The following is a 20,395-nucleotide window of genomic DNA, read 5'->3' on the forward strand; positions in this document are numbered from 1 at the left end:
AGTTTAGAAGTAAAATGAGAGAAATAGGAATGCTGGAAGATAGAAGTAAAATGGGAGAAATAGGAATGCCCGGAGATAGAGAAGTAGAGAAATAGAAAGGCCTCCCCACAACACTGCAATGTGAGAGCTTGGATTCGGTCTGCCTGATTGAGGCGATGAGCACCTGCGGGCGGCTAGCAGCTTATGCGCCGCAGGTCACCGAAGACAGGCACGAATTAACATCAGTAAGGCCTCCCCACAATACAGCAATTAGGAGGCTTGGATTCGGTCTGCCTGATTAAGGCGGTAAGCACCAGCAAGCAGCTCGATCAGAGTATGAGCTGCAGGTCACCGAAGATAGGCACGAACCAACACTAATAAGTCTCCCCCACAATACGGCAATGAGAAAGCTTGGATTCGGTCTGCCTGATTAAGGCGGTAAGCACCAGCAGGCGGCTTGACCAGAGTGTGAGCCGCAGGTCACCGAACACAGGCACGCATCAGCGCCTAAAAACCTCCTCACAACATGGCGAAGAGAGGACCCGGATTCGGTTTGCCTGATTGATGGGACTTGTAAGAACCTGTGGCAACTCTAGCAAGTAGAGCAGAGTGTGTGCTGCGGGACACCGAAGACAGGCGCGTATCAATGCCAAAAAATAAAAAGAAAGGGGGATCTGTGGGGAGCAACCCGGACTAGACTGAGTTACTGGAATTAAGACTTATTCTATGCATCTGCTCTCCCACAATATGGCGCTGGGAGAGAAGAAAACAGCTTCTACACAGGTGCCTCCAGTTCAGCCAATAAACTGTAGGACTCGCTCCTGATTGGAGGAGAGCAGCGTACTCGGCGTGTGGGCAGCCGAGTTGGGATTGGCGGAGGAGGACTATAAAGGAGGAGAGAGACGGCATGCACCAGGAACATCTAAGGGGAACATCTAAGGGGAACACCTGTGCAGCCCCCGAGAGAGCCGGCCGGCGGTGTGCCGCTCCCCTGCGGAAGTGGGGAATGTGGCCAGGGGGGACTGCCCTTCCACGGAGGTGGAAGGGATAGTAGCCAACCCGGGAAGAACCAGCAGCAAACCCGGGGAGGGCCGAGCAGACGAAAGAACAGCGCAGGGTCCTGTGTCGTTCCTCCACGAAGAGGGGGAGCGACAAGGGTGCAGCTAGACAGGTAGCCAGTCTCGCAGGCAAAGGGAAGTTTGAAAGGTTCTGGAGCTGGGCTGGGGCTGAATGAACAGAAAGCTGGTGCCTTCTAATGCAGTAGCAGAGGGGAAGACGGATTTGAAAGCAGCAGGCTCTTTTCTTATAATAGACAACCTCTGGGTGTTAGAAGAAGAACTTTCAGGACACAAGGCTGGAACTTGGGGCTTCCAATCCAAAGGTCTACTTTTAGAAACCTGCATAAAAGCATGGTTCATCGAAAACGTGTGGCCCATTAATACACGGCATAGAAGAGGGAGAGATAAAGCAACTGGAATTGAGCTCCCCAGACATTGCTTATCACCACATTATGTTTTCCAGGGTTTTTGTAAAAAACATTTACAGATGTCATCTTTTTAAAGAAATTTTGTAACATTAGCAGATAAAAGTGCAAAAAAATCTCACTTTTATAAAGTGTAGAGACTAGTTTTTGAAATCTTTATTAAAAATGCATGAAGGGTTCTTATGCATCAGAGATTGACATCTCTATTTTCTAGCTACACTACACAGACTTGGATAAATTATTATTACTCTTGAATTTCCATTTTCTTATATGAATGTTCAAGGGACATTACTAACAAATATTTAAAACAAGGTGGTGTGAAATAAAATTTAGCACATCACCACTACAGTTAAAAGCTAGGGTAGATGCAGTTTTGCTTAACTTTCTTTGCAGTTGTAAATGGGTTGAAATACTTTGTTCAAAACATCTTTATTGAATCATGTTAGGAGCTGAATGATCATTTTTAATGTTAATTAATTCAGCTACTGCCTTCACAATTATGGGGTACAGCTTTCTCTCTCTGAACAAAGGTATACTTAATTTCCACTGAGGGTCATAAAGACTTTACGTCAATTTTATTTATTTTTTAATTTATTTTTATTTTTATTTTATTTTTGACAGGCAGAGTGGACAGTGAGAGAGAGAGACAGAGAGAAAGTTCTTCCTTTGCCATTGGTTCACCCTCCAATGGCCGCCACGGCTGGCGCGCTGTGGCCGGCGCATCACGCTGATCCAAAGCTGGGAGCCAGGAGCTTCTCCTGGTCTCCCATGCGGGTGCAGGGCCCAAGAACGTGGGCCATCCTCCACTGCACTCCCTGGCCACAGCAGAGAGCTGGCCTGGAAGAGGGGCAACCGGGACAGAATCTGGCACCCCTACCAGGACTAGAACCCAGTGTGCCGGCGCCGCAAGGTGGAGGATTAGTCTATTGAGCCCCGGCACCGGCCTTTATGTCAATTTTATTAACACATAAGATTTGGGTGCATTGATTATTTGAATGCACAATAAAAAGTCATAATTTACGCATTTCTCTTTCACAGAAATGATTCATTTGAATATATCCTTAGTAATGGTGGTCAAATTTCCTCTCAATTCAATGACCACTTTTCAACTTAGTTATTGAGTAGAATAGGCACTTGTATATGTATTAAGAATACAAATGTGAACCCAAACTCTCTCTAATCTTAAGAATCCCTCAAACTGGCAATTATGAGGCAGTTACTTAATGCACAGTAGCCCAGGAGAATACTGTCATATTTTTCTAATATGCAAAGCTCTAATCAGCTACTAGGGTATTTATTCTTAGACTCCTCAAAATATGCCTTATCCCTGATCCCACAGATTTAATTAATGGCAGCTAATCATTGTTTATTACTGGCCAGACACTGTTCTAGAACCTGTATTTATACTGATCCACATAATCTTCCTAACAATCCTATCAAATAAACACTATTCATAGCTCTGTTTTGTAAAGAAGTTGAATTACTTGTTGTGGCTACACTGCTAGAAAGTCCAGAATTAGTCCAGAGTTAGGACATAATGTAAGCTTTGGCAGTCTGGCTCCAGGATCTGAGATTTTAAACCCTGGATATGTGCTGTCTCTAAAATATTTCAGTGAGTTCTCTTGTGGTGTACTTCCTTCTCAACACACCTCTGCAAAGAGGTAAATGAGGCCATCTGGGGAATATCACTGAAATCATGGAGCCCTACTGAGATATCCTACTGGCCAAGACCCTCTTGTTACTCTCTTTGTACCACAGTATTGTCCCATGCCTCATTTACACCAATTCCAAAAGACACATCCACGCCTCACCTTTGAATGCTGTTCCCTGCCTGATAACCTGCAAACCCATGTTAGCCAAGAGGTGGATTAGAACAGCACTGGAAGAAAACCACAACAAGAGGTCATCCACAAAGTCCTCAAGGGGTAGCACAAGGGTGAAACAGGCAAGGTACAAAAATTTCTCTTCCATAACTATAACAAGAATCCCTGGAACAATTTTTATGTTTTTTTAAGTATATCTTTCTTTATTTGAAAGGTAGAGTGACAGAAAGACAGAGGGGGAGACAGACAGACAGACACACACACACACACACACAAACATACAGCATCTTTCATCTATTGGTTCACTCCTCAAATGGCCACAACAGACAGGGCTGGGGCAGGCTGGAGCCTGGAACCTGGCACTGCCTTGGGTCTCCCAAATGGGTGGCAGGGGCCCAAGTACTTGAGCCATCTTCTGCTGCTTTCCCAGATGCATTTATAACAATGTCACAAGTGACAGCTTAAACCACTGTGCCACAGTGCTGTCTCTGAATTTTTGAAACTGGGGGCTCCCTGTCTCTGCTGATCTTGCAGCCACCACCCTGTGATTCTGGTGTGGCTGCCTTGTGTTCTCATGCTGAAGGAAACAGAAGTAAGTGGACAGAATCCTCAAGGCCTCCAATAAGTATCCAGAACTTTCTTGCCCTAATCCCTCTTTCTCAGGCTAGAGAGTCCCTGTACTGGTCAAAGTCTCAGTTTATAAAACTTGCAGAAATGAACATAAATTAGCTTAACAGTTCATTTTAAAATATTTTTAAATGATGTGGCCGATGTCATTTCTTCATGTTTAGGTGAATTAGAATGATTTTAAATTCCAAGCTCTTTGAAGGATGAGAGATTTTAAACTCCCTGGTGCTGAGATCTGTGCTGTACCCAGTAAGTACAGGAACCCAGTAAGAATGAGATAGGCATGATGTGTCATTCTGATGGGTCTACAAATAGTTTGAAGATTCTCTCCCATCCCTGTAGTGTGTATTTTCTCCAGACACATTAAGGATATTTTTCACTATGTATATACTTAAAAGAAAGAGATCGTACCTAGGGAAGAATGTCATAAAGGAGCTGAGTGAGTGGATTGAGACCATAAGTAGCTGCAGTATCTTGTGGCAGTAATGCATTCTCAACAAACTACTTATGGGGCTTTCTGATGAGGCTGCACAAAAATGCAATAGAAGATCCTCATGACAACACACTCATGGCCACAACTGCAATTTCTAAACAAAGGCAGTCACAGGCAAAATAACTACGCTGTGAGAATACTACCCTTGTGTTCTGAGGAGAGCTTTTGCACACGCCACTTGGAGCCTGGAACTGTTTTAATCCCAGTTTCAGAGATGATAAATCATTTTATTCAATACATTAGAGAGTAGTTTTCTCAGCTGTGGACACCAGCTCTTAATGACAAGTCACGTTCCTACAGGTCTCACCACCCAACAGAACAAAGCATCTCAGTGTGTCCTTCATGGAGACTGCAGGAACATTTGCAGAACCTCTTGTGACAGAGGATAAAGCAACACTGAAAAACAATGCACTGATTCGTGTTTTAAAACTTTGGGTTTTGATGCTCCTTATCATGTACATTGACTCAGAAGCTAAGTGGGGAGAAGGGATTGGGGATGACCTTGACTCTGTTCACTTATTCAATGCTGCACTCATTAAGTGTCTGGGATTATGCAAGCTGAGGGCAAGGAGAGGGTGAGCCAAGGCCAGGAGTCCTTGAAGTAGAAGGTACAGTGAGCTGTGAGCAAAGTACACAGGTAGTTGGTGTAGCACCATGGAGATGCATAGCCTGGGGGCTGTGGTGGATACAGTAGATCAAAAAGACTCGACAGAGGAAGTGGCATCTAAATGAAGCTGAGTAATGAGTCAGAACCGGCTGGATGAAGCAGAGGCAGGTAACCATGGGTCAACAGCATTCAACCCACAGGAAACAAGTAAAGCAGGCCTGCTGGCTTCATGAATGTCATTCCAGAATTGGAACTTATTCCTAGTACAAATTGTTCAAGCAACACAGATCTGTCTTCACTTAGTGCTTTTAACCCAGAGTCGTTAGTCTTGATGATATCTTACAGGTTAGAAAGCACTTCCATTCATTAATTACAATACACATCATACACTAAGAATACAAAACTAATGAGAAAGTGGTGTAAAATACACATGGGTGAAAATTTGGTAACATCTCAGCAAGAACAGGTAGAAGAGTAAAAAGTATTATCTCAGTGTACAGATAGCTGAAACAAAAGCAGCAAAACTCAAGCCAGTGCAACTTTAACCAGATAACATCAGGTAAAGATGATCATCCAGTGAGGCAAAGCTAACTGCAGATAACCCATGTTCCTGGTCCACCAAAGTGGTCTTCTAGTCCAGCACAAGGATGAGGTGGTTAACTATGGGGAATCTTCCTTCTTTTAAAAAATTATTTTATTTATCTGAAAGGCAAAGTTAAAGAGATCGAGAAAGAGAGCTATTTTCCATCTGTTGGTTTACTACCTCAAATGGCCAGGGCTTGGCCAGGTTGAAGCCAGGAGCTTCCTCCCGGTCTCCTCCACGGGTGCAGGGGCCTAAGCACTTGAGCCATCCTTTTATGACTTCACAAGCACATTAGCAGGGAGCTGGATTAGAAGGGAAGCAGCTGGGACTCAAACTGGTGCCTATCTAGGATGCTTGCATCGAAGGCAATGGCTTTACCTGTTATGATACAATGTAGACCCCTAAGAAGTCTTTCTCTTTCCCCTTCCTTCCTGTCTCCAAGGCCATCAGTGGCCTTTTTACTGCTTCAAAATGAGTGTTTCTTGTGTTATCAAATATTGGCTGGCTAATTCAGCCTCAATCTCTCACCTTTCAGTGTCCAGCCCCAGACCCTGTCACCCTCTCAAGTGGTCCTCTCTGTCCATCAAAGCTTTAGATAAGAGGAAAAAGGGTGTGAGGATGAGTCAGTGGCGATGGCACCTCTTTTGAGGACCCTTCATTGTGACTTAATCACAGTGTGTTTCATCAGGAGGAGACCATCACAGCAGTGCAGGGATCATGAGCGGCCCATTTTCTCACCTGTGGCGAAGACGACATTCCTCGAGACCAGACGATGCTCCACAATGGAGAACTGCGGGAGCTCAATCCTTTCCACTCCCGTGACAGCCTTGTCCCCGCCACGCCAGTAAAATTCAATGTCATCTGTGGTGTAGCCATCTGCCAGCAGAGAGAAGCAGAGACATGGGTATATGAAACAGCATCATCTTGTATATATGCATGGCTAAAGAAACTCTCATGAGTAAAGTGGGAGTGACAACTTTGCCATGCTTGAAGTAGATTTGTTTAATGTGCGTATCTGCAAGAAGTATCATCAGACAACTAACTTTCAAAGATTCTTGTGTTACCTCCACTGTTTGTACCTTGCTGATGTTTAAAACTAGAGAAGCTGGGGAAACCAGATGTTCTGCCTGGAATTCTGTTAGCAAAGTATAGCTTTAGATATTCCCCCAGACAACATAGAGACATGCATTTAAAACATCTTAAAAGCAATGGATAAGATGATTTAAGTGAAAATTAGAATTCAAGTATGGAGAATTCAAAAAATAACTCCTTTCAAATGCTATTGAACAGTAGAAAAACTGAGGGTGACTTTAACCATTCAATGCTCGATTACACAGATGGATGTTTAGAGCAAAAGCAGTGATCTCATTGGCACTTGGGAACTGGTTCACCAGCTGTTCCTGGCATGAGGTCAGCCAACTTTAGAAATGCTTTTGGTTGGGGTACTCCTAACCATTAGAGAATCGAGCAAGTGGTCTCATAAGAATGAGGAGTGATCATTAACTGGATTACAGCTCCAAACTCAGTTCATATCACACTGCTCATGTCCACTTGTTGGTTAACCAGTGCTTCTGGAGAATGAGAAAATGGCACAATAATGTACAGGAGTCTCCTGAAAGATTAGATCAACTTTATCACTAAGACTGACTAAAACACAGATCTTTAGAAAACCTTCGATTGACTATAACAGCATTTTTTGTTTTAACGTATCAATCAACAAAAATTTAGACATAAGATTCATGCTAGACAAGCAAATGGGTCAAAGCTGCAGGACTGACTGCTCCCCACAGCTAACTCCGCCTCACTTGCCCCATCCGCTGCCCTGTTTGAGAGCATGAGGGTTGTCACACCTACTGTCTGCTCCCTTCTTTCTGAGTTCCTTCAGTTCCATTCTCACCTGTCAGTCACAACAATCTTTAATAAAGCACACTACTTAGCATGCCAGCCCTCTGCTTAACTCAAATGTTTCTCAGTGCAATTAACAAGTCCAAACTCCTCACAAGGACTTCACAGTCCCATATAACTTGACCCTCAGTGTCTCCATTCCCTCTCCTTCACTCATTTAGCCTGCATCCTTGGCCTCTTCTTACAAATCAGAGCAGGATGTGCCCTGGGCTTCAGTGCTTTCTGCGGGGACCTACTTTCAGACCTCTATGGGCTCATTCTTCACCACAGTTGCTTGTTGACTTAGATAAAACCTTGCAGAAGCCCTACCTGCCACACTACTTCAAGGGTGACTTCACAGCCCTTATCACCCTTTACCAGACTGTATTGTCTTCAAAGCATCTGTAACTGTGTCTCATCCAATCATTTACTGCCTTTTCTGGAATCTAAATGCCACAAAGGCAAACTTTTGTCTGTGTTCTCTGTATACTCCTGTACTCACAACTGTACCTGCATAGAGTTGATATTCAGTAAGTATCTTTTGGCTGAAACTGTGGATCAATGAATGTCATCATGCTTGGAAATAAAGCCACATCTTTCTGCTGTCCATTTCTAATACAGAGATATGAATAATTCGGCCACCAGAAAATTAGGAGAACCCCTCTTCCACTCCAGTGCTTTACCCTTGGATTCTCTGCTAGGGAAGGGCCTCACACACTGAGAGAATCTTTTTGCCAGAACTTCCTGCTCATTCTTCCCTGCAGCCCACACATCACAGCAATAGAATCCACACTCTCAGAAGTCACTCAGTGTGTGTTCAGAAAGTTAGGATACCCAGAGCTGCTTCCCTGCTAAGATACCAAAATTTGCTTTCCTAAAATTCATTGATTTATTGCAGTTGTGTCCTCTGGTGACAGAGAATCCACTGAACTTCCTAGGATAGTGCTTCAACTGTTAAGAAATCACCAACTTTAGCCTGAGCCTTCTGTCCACTACGGTAAATGTCCACAGATGAATTATGCATCACTTGACATGATTTTATGTCTCTACTTTTTCTCTGAAAGCAGAGTTTTCAGAGCACATAACAGTGATGTAGTGTGGAAGTGAAGGCACAGTGGGGACAGCTTCATTCAGGACCTGCACACTAGCCCACCACCGATTTCTCAATAAATTTATTTACAAGGTCTTTGCATTCTCACCATAATGCCATCAAGTGACATTGAAAGCCAAAATCATTTAACCAGCAAAAATTCTGTATAAATACTGACAAGCCTCAATCCAACTGAGACTAATTATAAACCAGTCTATGATTGGACAATGGCATTAACAACATCCAGAAATGCCAAGGGATGAAGCTCAGGTATCAGGAGGGAAACCTGTTTGTTGGGTTTTGTAGACACAGTTCTCATCCTTCACACCCAAGTACTCAATGTTAAATTTTCAATTAAGCATCTGAATATTCTTCAAATTGAAGATAAATGCCAAGATGCAGAAATAGCCTCCTTGTAAAGCCAGCAAACTGATGGGAAATGAGTTTTACTCTGACTGCCCAGGGTCCCAGCAGTCCAGCCACTCATGCATGGTGAAACATATTGTAAGAAAATTACATCTCAGTGTCTGGTCTCTTCTCAATGGATGGACTGACAAGGGAGCATTTGTTTTCTCATACTTCAGCAGAGCAAACTCTCTTAATCAGATTAAAATGAGGACTTCCTTGGTACTGAGACTTCTCCCTGTCTCTCTCTCCCTCCATTTTTCTCTCTCTCTGTCTCTTTTTCTCTGCGTCTCTGTTTCTCTCCAGTATGTCAGTGAAATCTGCAGAGTGAATAGCAGTAGAGGATGGCCCAAGTCCTTGGGCCCCCGCACCCATATGGGAGACCTGGAAGAAGCTCCTGACTCCTGGCTTCTGATCAACACAGCTCTGGCCATTGTGGCCAATTGGGGAGTGAACCAGCAGATGGAAGACCTCTCTCTCTGCCTCTCCTTCTCTCTCTGTGTAACTCTGACTTTCAAATAAACAAATAAATCTTTTTTTTTTTTTTTTTTTTGACAGGCAGAGTGGACAGTGAGAGAGAGAGACAGAGAGAGAAAGGTCTTCCTTTTTGCCGTTGGTTCACCCTCCAATGGCCGCCGCTGCAGCCGGCGCACCGCGCTGATCCTGGCAGGAGCCAGGAACCAGGTGCTTTTCCTGGTCTCCCATGGGGTGCAGGGCCCAAGCACCTGGGCCATCCTCCACTGCACTCCCTGGCCATAGCAGAGAGCTGGCCTGGAAGAGGGGCAACCGGGACAGAATCCGGCGCCCCAACCGGGACTAGAACCCGGTGTGCCGGCGCCGCAAGGTGGAGGATTAGCCTATTGAGCCACGGCGCCGGCTCAAACAAATAAATCTTAAAAAAATAACTATAACAAGAAAATTATGTTCCCTTGTGAAATACGCTAACCAATGACAAAAGTAGAGAATCTTTTCCCTTGGAAAATATGCTAAAACACAAAGTGGAAGAAAAATGGAACCCAGACAAAGATACACACAGCTTTCAATCTCCAAAGTGCAGTTCTGTTCATCCAGTGGGTATCTTCTGAGGTCCATCATGCAGGCTGCTGTCGTGGTGATTCTGAAATACAAAGAGGGATGGAGATATCACAGATGGGGTGAGAAATGTAGCAGCGAATCCTTCAAGATAAATCACAAGTAAACACATATGTAGGCTCTTTTTTCCCAAAGTAAACCTGACTAAACATCATTCACAATATATGCTGGGAACCTTTAATTAATAAACTTTTTTCATTATACTACAGACATGTTTTATGAAGAAAAACAACACAAAACTTTATTTTATTATGGAAAAACATTTTAATTCACAAAATTGTATATACTTATAGTATATGACACATTGTTTTGAAATTTGTATATACTGTGTGGTGGCTAAATTGAGATAATTAACATATTTATTACCTCACATCATTATCTCTTGTTTTGTAATAAGACCTAAGATCTACTTTCTTAGCAATTTTTAATTCTACAGCACATTGCTATCAACTATAGTCACTAGATAGGACCCAAAATTTTAAAGGTTATAAAACCATTTTTTGAGTCTTACTGACTTTGGATAATAAAGGATTTTCAAAGAAGCTCTTAACCTCAGTTTTTGTCTTGACTAATGGCTCTCTAACCTCTCTAGAACATAGAACTTAAGTGAGAAACAACACTGCTGAGTTGAGATTGAGTTCTTCAACTTCTATGTGTAATGCTAGAGTAGCTACGTAGTCATGGGCTGCATTGCACCCAATGACGTAACCTGCTTTCCCCCAGTACAGGCCCCTCAGTATTCAGCTTTCTAAACTGGACAGCCTTCACTGTGGATATTCACACATAACCTATTAATACTTCAAGTAATGAGATAAGCCTTGATCCTATCAACATCCTAACCAAAACACCTGTCAAACACCAAGCATGTACCACTTTTGATGGGCTTGTCTCATTCAATCTTTAATGCAGGTTCTGTGTGAGCAGGAGGCTGAGAAAAGTTCCATTTCTCAGTGACCGAGGGGAGCAGTGAGAGAAAATGTCAACATATTTGACAAACAGGTTAATAATAACATTTTCTATACAGATAACATGCATGTGTCACCTGATCACCCACTATATGACCCATACCAATGATGGAAGCATTTTTCCAAATGTCATAACAGTCCCAATTATCCTTGGATGGATTTAAGGAGTATACTGCATTCTATAATCAGAAATCAACACTTAGTTCTTGAGTTTATTTTTCTGCACCATCTAATTTTCTAGCCAACTGAAATTTCAGCCTCACACTTTCAAATCTGGCATGTTTAAGGGCAGATTGACAGCCCAACATCCACACAAGATGCTGTAAGAGAAAATCAGAGTACAGCTCTGCTAAAATGTTGACGTTGTATGAGGAAAATAAAAATGTTAATTTTTAAATTTTTCTACATATTTTTAAATTTTTCTACATATTTTTGTAACCATTCAGTTGTACAATCATTGAGATTACTATTTCTTATTGTGTTTTCTTCTTATACATTCCACAAACCACTCTAAAATACATGAATACACACACACACAAGTATGCAAAAATTGTCTGTGGACATCATGTACCACAGGCTCACACTTCTTGTAACATCATGTAGACTGTTTTGTGGAAATTCCAGGCAAGGGAAGGGGAACACAAGGCTATGGGATTAGTGAGAGTATGCCCTTCTTTTCACCAAAGCAACTGCTTTTCTACAGCGCAGCAGTAGTCCAGATCCTCCCATTTTGGTGTAATACTGAATATAAAATGGAGCCCTTTTTTTTCCTATTTCATTGAAGAATGGGTAGAAATAACTATTCACTACTTTCATTTGGAAGATATACTTAGAAACCCCCTGAGGTTGGAGCGTGAGACAAACAGCCTGCTCATGCTACACAAGATAAGCACACAGTGATGAATGGAGGAGGGAAAAAGCTCTGCTGGGCTGTGGGAACAACAGGCAAGAAAAGAGAAGGTGAGAGTAGAGGCAGAAAGAGTAACAAAGAGAGCTGTACAGCATTTCCAGAAACCCTCTCTGAGCTACAAAGCCCTCACCCAAGCTGGATAAACTTGTGACATGCTTGGAGAATGGACTCTGAATAAATCAGTGGAAAACTGCACTACTGGGGCTTTGCAGAAATCATAGAGGGAGGGCAGAATCTGGTACCACAGAAGTGAGAGCCAGCACACTCCTAGTGAATGGAGATCAACAAAAGGTGGATAAACAGCAGTGACACCTGGGCTCTATCCGTGTAACCACAACACTGTACACATCTTTGATATTTCCCTAAAATTCTTTTTGAACCAAAGGGACAATACTTATATTACCAATATCTAGTTCCACTTCTGCAATCTTTATGATCTTCAGAATTCTACTGCTATTTTTAGTGGTGAAACCAACCATTTGGGATAGAATATGACTGGGTGAGGATCTTTATTGCACTATTCTTCAGTAACGTCTCTCTAATTTTTTAGTTTTCTTCTTTTCGTTTTGCTATTGACAGACAGCAATGCTTAGAGTCTGGCTACAATGTATATTGCTGATAGAAAAGCAGAGAAATGTAGTTGCCCAGTTGTAGAAAATATGCCTACAATTAATAAACTCTTTTTTAACAGATAGTCACATTTTGAGGACTGAAATGCACGAAGTAAAAACAGACAGAAAGAACATCAATGAAGAGAGACAGTTAAGTGAGGATTAGATGACTGCACATTATCGAGATGGATGTTGACTTATCATCTTTATGCTCAGGACAACAAGCAATCAGTTGCATAAAAATTTTACATAACACTAACTGAGCACATTTTGTAACACATTGAGCCATTAGAAAACAGACACAGCTTTCAAATCCAGGCAGTTTGAACACTACACTCTAATATTTCCTGATGACCTCTTCTACTTTAAAATGTATAAGTTACAGTCAAATTTCACAGGCCAACTCAGGAAATATGGATCTTACTTTGGATGAAGAGCAGCAGGGTAGAAAAGTTTAGAGATGAGATTGATGATGATGATGATAGATGACAGACTGATGATATAGACAGAGACGGATTTTGCATAGCTCAAAATCATTAATGAAATTCTTAAATTTTAACGGGAACTCAAGTCACAAAGGGATCTTTCTAAAAAATCAGATTCCATGCCAGAATGTGTAGAGGGGTCTATGATTCTGAATTTCTCAGATGACGCTACTAGGTGATGTTATTTGTTGAGGAATTAAACACAGTATAAAGGAGAAGGAAAATTTGTAAAAGTTTCCCAAAGGCAGAGAAATAAAAAAAATTTGAAAATGAGAGAAGATGATAGATATATGAGAGATAAAATGAGTATGTAAATAACCTTATTAGAGTAAAAACAAACAGTATTCAAGTAAACAAATTAAAATCAAACACGAAACAACCAAAATTTTAAAAAATTGGAATACAACATAATACATAATATAAAACGTGTTATTTTAAATATCTTTTAATGTACAATTAGTAACATTAAGACCTTGAGGGTACAAATGTAGAAGTGAAATTACTAAATCTTATGATTCTGTGTCTAAATTTTGAGTAATCACCTGCTTTTCACAGTCATTGCACTATTTAGAGTTTTCACCAACAATCCCTAAGGGTTACAACTTCCGCATGACTTCCTCAACATTTGCATTTTTCCCTTCATTTTTTTCTTTTCTTTTTTTTTGGGGGGGGGGGTGGGGGAATAACAACTATCCTAATGTGTGTGAAATGGTATCTCATTGTAACTTTGATTTCTATTTCATCAGTAGTTAATTATGATTAACATCATTTCTTGTGCTTCTTTGCAGAATGTCTATTTAAGTCCTTTGCTTCATTTTTTAATAAGTGGCTTTTTTTTTCTAAATTGCTGACTATTAGGGTATCTTTACAAAATGTTTATATTAACCTCTTAAATATGATTTGCGAATCATTTCTTTTATCCTGTGAGCTGCCTTCTCACTCTACTGATTATACTTTTATACACAGAATTATTTACTTTGTGTAACCTAAATTGTTTTTATTTTCTTGCTTGTGTTGCTGCTGTCATATCCAAAAATAACTGCCAAATCTAATGTCATAAAGCTTTTCTCCTATGTTTTCTATTAAGAGTTTTATAGTTTAGTTCTTTGATCCATTTGATCTCTTTTAAGTTTAGTTCTTTGATCCTTCTGAGTTAATTTTTCATAACATGTAAGGTAAGGATCTAAGCTCATTCTTTTAAAAGTCCATATCGAATGATCCCTACATCATTTGTTGGAAGGACTGTCCATTACACATTGAGTAAGTACTCTTGTCACCCTTGTCAAAAACCATTTCACCATATGTGCCAGGATTTATTTCTAACCCCTATACTCAATTTCATTGATCTAAATGTCTGTTATTAATGCTGGTACTAATCTGTTTTGATTACCATACCTGTGTATTAAGTTTTGAAAGCAGGCAATATGAGATTTCCTACTTTGCTTTTTTATCAAGATTGGTTTTAGATATTTGCAGTCTTTTGAAATTTCATTTATATTTTAAGGTGAGTTTTTCTATTTACACAAAAAAGACACCATTAGGGTTTTGATAGGGATTGTGCTGAATCTGCATATTGTTTTGGGTAGTATTGTTATCTTATCAATATTAAATCTTCCAAGAACATAGGCTAACTTTCATTTTATTTAGGTTTCCTCAGATTCTTTCAATAATATTTTATAGGTTTTATGTACACACCATTTACTCCATCACAAAATTTATTCCAAGATTTTTCATATTTCCAAATGCTGTTCATACATGGAGTTGTTCTCTTGCTGTGGGTTGAATATGAATTTTCCCATTTGAAACTCATGTCAACCTTTAATGACCATTATGAGATAGTAAAGGGTAGAAACTATTTGACTATGGCATTCAGAAGAGAAGACTTTGGGAAGTGATTAGGATTAGATGAGATGATCAGATTGGAGCTCCCACGACTGAATAGCAGTGAGCTTTATAAGAAGAGGAAACACATACAAGCATTTCCTGTCTCTTACTTTGTAATGCCCTCACCACCCTGGAACTCTGGAAGCAAGAATGCCCACCCTAGGCGCAGGCCCTTGACTTCAGACCTCCAGAACTGTGAGCCAAAATAAACTTATTTTTGAAAATATTATTCACTATGCTGTGGCAGAGTAGGTGTCAGTTCTAGTCCTGGATGCTCCTCTTCCAATCCAGCTCTCTGCTATGGTTTGGGAAAGCAGAGAAAATGGCCCAAGTACTTGGACCCCTGCACCTGCAGGCCCCTGGCTTTGAATCAGCCCAGCCGTGGCCATTTGGGAAGTGAATGTGCATGGAAGACCTTTCTCTCTGTCTCTATCTCCGTTTCTCTCTCTCTCTCTCTCTCTCTCTCTCTCTCTCTTCTCTCTCTCTGTGATTCTACCTCTCAAATAAATAAACAAAATCCTTAAAAATCATTTACTTATTTATGCATTTATTTAAAAGGCAAAGTTATAGAAGGACAGAGAGACAGAGTGTTGCCTCCACTAGTTCACTCCTCATATAGGGACTGGGAACTTGGTATTAGTCTCCCAAGTGGGTATCAGAGATCCTACTATGAGATCTACCACTGCTGCCTCCCAGGAAGCTAGATGCAGAAGCGGAGTTGGGACTCTAATCCAGCCACTCCAATACAGGATGTGATTGTCTCAAGCAGTGTCTAAGTCACCATGCCAAACGTTCACCTCAAAAAACCTCTTTTCTTTATAACTTACCCAGTCTATAATACTGAGTTACTAGCAAATGAAAATGGACAAGCACAGAAAACTGGTACCAAGAAATTAGGCTGTTGTTTATAAGCAATATCTGAAATGTGAAATGCTTTGGAACTGAGTTATGGGAAGAAATTAGAAGAATTTGGAGGAGTAAATTAGAAAATGCCTAGAATGCAGTAAGTGAAGCATTATGAGCAATTGTGGAAGGACTCAGAAAAAGCCTCGAGACATCTCAGAAATTTTTGAGGCCAGTCTTCTATTACAGATCCAGAGATCTTCCAGGGAATGAAGTGTTTCAGGGATAGTTTGGGGTGCTTTTAATGGGTGCTAGATGCCTAAGGCTACCTCGGAATTTCTCTCCTGCTGTAAGCTAGTGACATACTCCATAGCTGGAGTCACGGTTCAGCAGGTCCAGGCACCATTCGTTTTGGCAGCAGGCTTTGGTGGCATTCAAGCAGTGTTCATTTTGCAGGTGCACAGAATTCAAGAGTCATGAGCTCGTGGTAGCTTCCACCGAGATTTTAAAGGAAAGTTGCAGAATGTATTTAGGAGTTTATTACAGGTTTGGAGCCCCTAAAGAAATCCCCTAATGGGAAAATACCTAATGAAACTATGGGAGTGAATCTGTAGCTAAGAACCCAAAAATATAAAGCATTCAAGCAAAGAGCAATGCTTACAAAGAGTATGCTACAGTTAGAATGCAAAAACAGTTCCTAGGAATAATCATGTGGTCTGTGACCAGGAAAGAGAGTTAGAGAGAGAGAGAGAGACTGGAGGGCCAGAACAAAACCAGGAGCCAGCCACTCCATCCAATCTCCCACGTGGATTGCAGAGATTCAGTATTTGAGCCATTGTCTGCTGCCTCCCAGGTGTGTTCATTAGCAGGAAGACTGGTCAGAAGCAGAGGTGGAACAGGACTCCCAGTCATGCTAATAGGGAAGTGGGTGTCCCAAGCAGTGGCTAAGCCTGTTATGCCACAATGCCCACTCCTAAAACATTCATTCATCTATTTTATTGGATTGTTATTATTAGTATATACAAATGCAGACATTATTAGTATATACAAACACACTATGTTCAAACACCATTTTTCATGTTTCTTTTGGTCCACTGTCCATGGTTCCCTTACCTCTTTGAGTAGTTAACAAAGGTGATTTAATATTACAAATAAGACCATTGTCTCAATTTTATTCCTTTTAGTTTTCCATGTTGTCATCTTTCTGTGTATGACTTGTAATCTTTCTTTCTTAAAATTTGACATTTGGTTATTATAATGTGGTAACTCTGACAATCAGATTCCTCCCCTACCCTGGCATTTTCTATTTCCTAATTTAGTACTCCATTTTTTGAGACATTCTAAAACTGTTTTGGAAGAGATTATTCTTTGTTGGTTGTGAACAGTGAAGTCTTTATTTCTATTGCTCATAGTCAACTAATGTTTTAACACAGATTTCTTTGAGTATGGGGTACCGAAATAAATAAAACAAAATAAAAACAAGCAAAAAAGAGATCACAGCTACCTCTCCTAGTCTTTCCAGATTAGCTGTATGCTGGAACATTCTATAACCACTTGGCTAGGCTTGCTCTAAACTTAGGAGTCAGCCCAAAGCAAAAATTTTAGGGCTCTTCTTAGCAGTTTTCCTGACCATATACCTTTCCTTGACCATATACCTTTTCCTTTCTAAATCTGTTTGCATGTATGGCTACTTTTTAATGATACAATTTACCAAAAGATTATCATCCCAACTTCTTATTTCGGCTACCCATAATCTATTTTATGTTTCCATCCGGAATATCTTATCCTGGGCATCTGGGATTTGTAGTCATTTTGTAGGTTTTTGAGCAGTCTCTACCCCTCATATGCTAGAATTCTGAATTAAGCAAAACATAAGTGATCATCTTGCTTCAGTTCTTCAGGAATGACCCAGATAGTTTAGAATATATGTTCCCAATAACTTGTCACTCTGCTACAAGGGGCAGAACTGGGAACTGGATGTTATCTTCATAGCACCAAAACTGCCCAGACTGGAAAACAGATGGGAAAATAACAAAAATATTTCATAAAACTTTGCTTTTGTTTTGAATGTAGCTTTTTCTTGACTGGGCTTTTGGTTTGTTCCTGTAAAACTTGGACAGTTTTCTAGAACTTCAACAAAGTTGGTTCAGACAGTTTCTAATTTTTTTAATGTCTTTGAATGAATAAGAGCTTGGAGGGTTTTAGTTTGCCATTTTGGTCATGTCACTCAACTTTATAGAAATCTTTAAAAGCAAGATGAGGATGACATTTATAAATTTAGAGCAGAAAGTAATGAATGGATTGATAAAAATCAAAGCCTAATCCTTTAAATATAAAAATATTTAAACATTTCTTGATGGTTTTGAACACAAGTATAAATGAAGAATGGAATATAAGATTATATTCTCAATAGCTTAAAATGTAACAGAAGGAAACACAAATGCACATGCTGGTAAATGAGAAAGCCCAGATAAAAAGAATATTCTCCTGAAAAATGTGAGTCCCAAAGAATCACACAAAAAAGAAAATTTCAAGAGACCAAGAAGTATAGCAGAGTCTGAAATCATTTGTACTTAAGTGGAAACTGTCATTCTCCACTCTTCTTATAGTAACACACATTTATAAAAACTTATCTACAATACTATTTCATATAAAGTATATATTTATGAGTAAATTTTTGAAGACCTAGAGGGGCATTAATTCTTCTTAAGAATCAAGAATTTAAGCTATTATAGGAAACTCAACAATAGAGAAATACAGTTGATTCATGTTATGTAACAGACTTGATATAGTATTATTTTATCTTCCACTCCCTAGCAACAATACTCCATGCTGATCAAGGGATCTCCTTGAGAGAGATTCTGATTTTTGAGAAGTACTGAAAAGGATAAATTTTCAGTATATTCCATGTCAGACTATGAAGTTACCAGGAAATAGTACCCGTTCAATTAAAACTTTTCTAAACCATTCTCTTCCATCCCCTAAAACAAACCTCCAAAACTGGAGAAGCCATATGTAATCTATGAAAGTGAAGAAGGAACAGAGAGGGAAGAGAAGGCAGAGACACTGAGAAGCTTAGTCCCCTCCTCTTGCCACTACAAATATCCAATCTGAATAAATATGAAACCAGGATTAAATATTTAATTCAGAATACTTATACAACTTAAGGACATAAAAGATCATTATTAAAACATTGGCAGAAAACCATGAGATCTGTCCAAATTTTATGAAAGCAGAGTAATTAAATACCTCATCAAACAAAGTTTAAGGGAATAATGGGAGACAATTGCATAATGGTTATGTTTATAATCAATAAACTGATTGAATAAATGTTTTTAAGTAAAAAGAAACTATGAATTAGCAATGGCAAGGAAAATTTAATAATTTCTTAAGCATATCACCCACTACAACAATACAGGATTAATCCCAGGAATTCATGAATGGACCTGGTGGGTAATATCAGGAAATGGAAGAAGAAATCTTCATTTCCATACTCTCAAAGGCACAAAGTTAAATTACCAACTATCTACAGACCAGAACATTTTTTCTGAAAACACCAGCACCTGGAGATAAGTCTGAGACACATATGTGATATTAATAATTGAATTAATTCTAATTAATAGGGTCAGAATAGTCATACCCTGATGATGCCACTCCAACCCCTCCTCCAAGTTTACAAAACACCAGATTTTCCTGGTGAGAAGATTTTCCTTGGCCTATATTTCTAAAGAGAGCAAAGAGAATCAGAGGCAGCCATCCAGCTTCCCTAGCACTCTGAGGCAATACCAAGGAAGCTCACTTCTGTCTCATTTCACAGGAAATGTAAGGTTACACCATGGCCAAACTGACAAAGGTTAATAGAAATAAAGAATGGAGGCTGAGATCATAGTTATAAGAACAAGTTCCCAACAGCTGTTATGTAAGACTCTAGATAACCATCTGCAAATCTGGTTCATCAAGTTCATCATGGAAGTTCAACCTAGCCTGAGTTCCTAGCTGGCTATTCACTACTTCCAGACTCATAGCCCATTCCAATGTCGTCATCCAGGCAAAAGTTGTTAACTTCATGTATTTCAGAGAAATAAAGGAGCTAAATCAACTTGACTTGGGAAGTCAAGCAGTGGCTCCACTCAGCCAAAGAGTCCACCCAATGATCCTGCCCATCCATGGAGATTATCACTTCTTTGAACTTCAGAGAAACAAACAGGCTAGATGAGCAGAAGCCCCATTCAGCCAAAAAGCCTACCTAATGATCTTACCCAAGTCAAAATACTTTCACCTCTGCAATTCCATAGAAACAAATGGGCTACAACAGCCTGATCTAGATGGTCCAATAATCTCTCTATCCAATCAAAAGCCACTCCCAACTGCTCCACTTGGGAAGACAGGCAATCTTCAATCATGCAATCACACAAGTCTAAAGAACATTGCTTTGGGTTCTGCCTTCCTGAGCAGTGACTTTACCTAACGAACTTCCTAGCCCATCTGCAGTCTTGCTCAGCTAAATACTCCAAACACCAGAGTGGACAGACAAAGATATACATCATGTGATCAGCCTGATCAGAAGTAATTACAATACCCAATCAGCAGATCTGCCTGAAAGCACAGTCTATTCAGTGGTATCACTGAAC

The 20,395-nt window shown here is 40.2% G+C and overlaps 1 protein-coding gene across 2 annotated transcripts in view; it reads right to left on the reverse strand.

Moving 5' to 3' along the window:
- GABRB3 (gamma-aminobutyric acid type A receptor subunit beta3) overlaps positions 1-20,395 on the reverse strand; it is a 416,113-nt gene that overhangs the window by 38,568 nt on the left and 357,150 nt on the right. For both annotated transcript variants that reach the window (XM_070053326.1, XM_008269751.3), the window contains 2 exons: positions 10,009-10,091; positions 6,334-6,471 (listed from right to left, as the gene is read on the reverse strand). In XM_070053326.1, coding sequence (XP_069909427.1) covers positions 6,334-6,471; positions 10,009-10,091 — 221 coding nt within the window. The remainder of the gene's footprint in view (positions 1-6,333; positions 6,472-10,008; positions 10,092-20,395) is intronic.

This window comes from Oryctolagus cuniculus, chromosome 12 (assembly GCF_964237555.1).
Source record: "Oryctolagus cuniculus chromosome 12, mOryCun1.1, whole genome shotgun sequence".
Lineage (NCBI taxonomy): Eukaryota > Metazoa > Chordata > Mammalia > Lagomorpha > Leporidae > Oryctolagus > Oryctolagus cuniculus.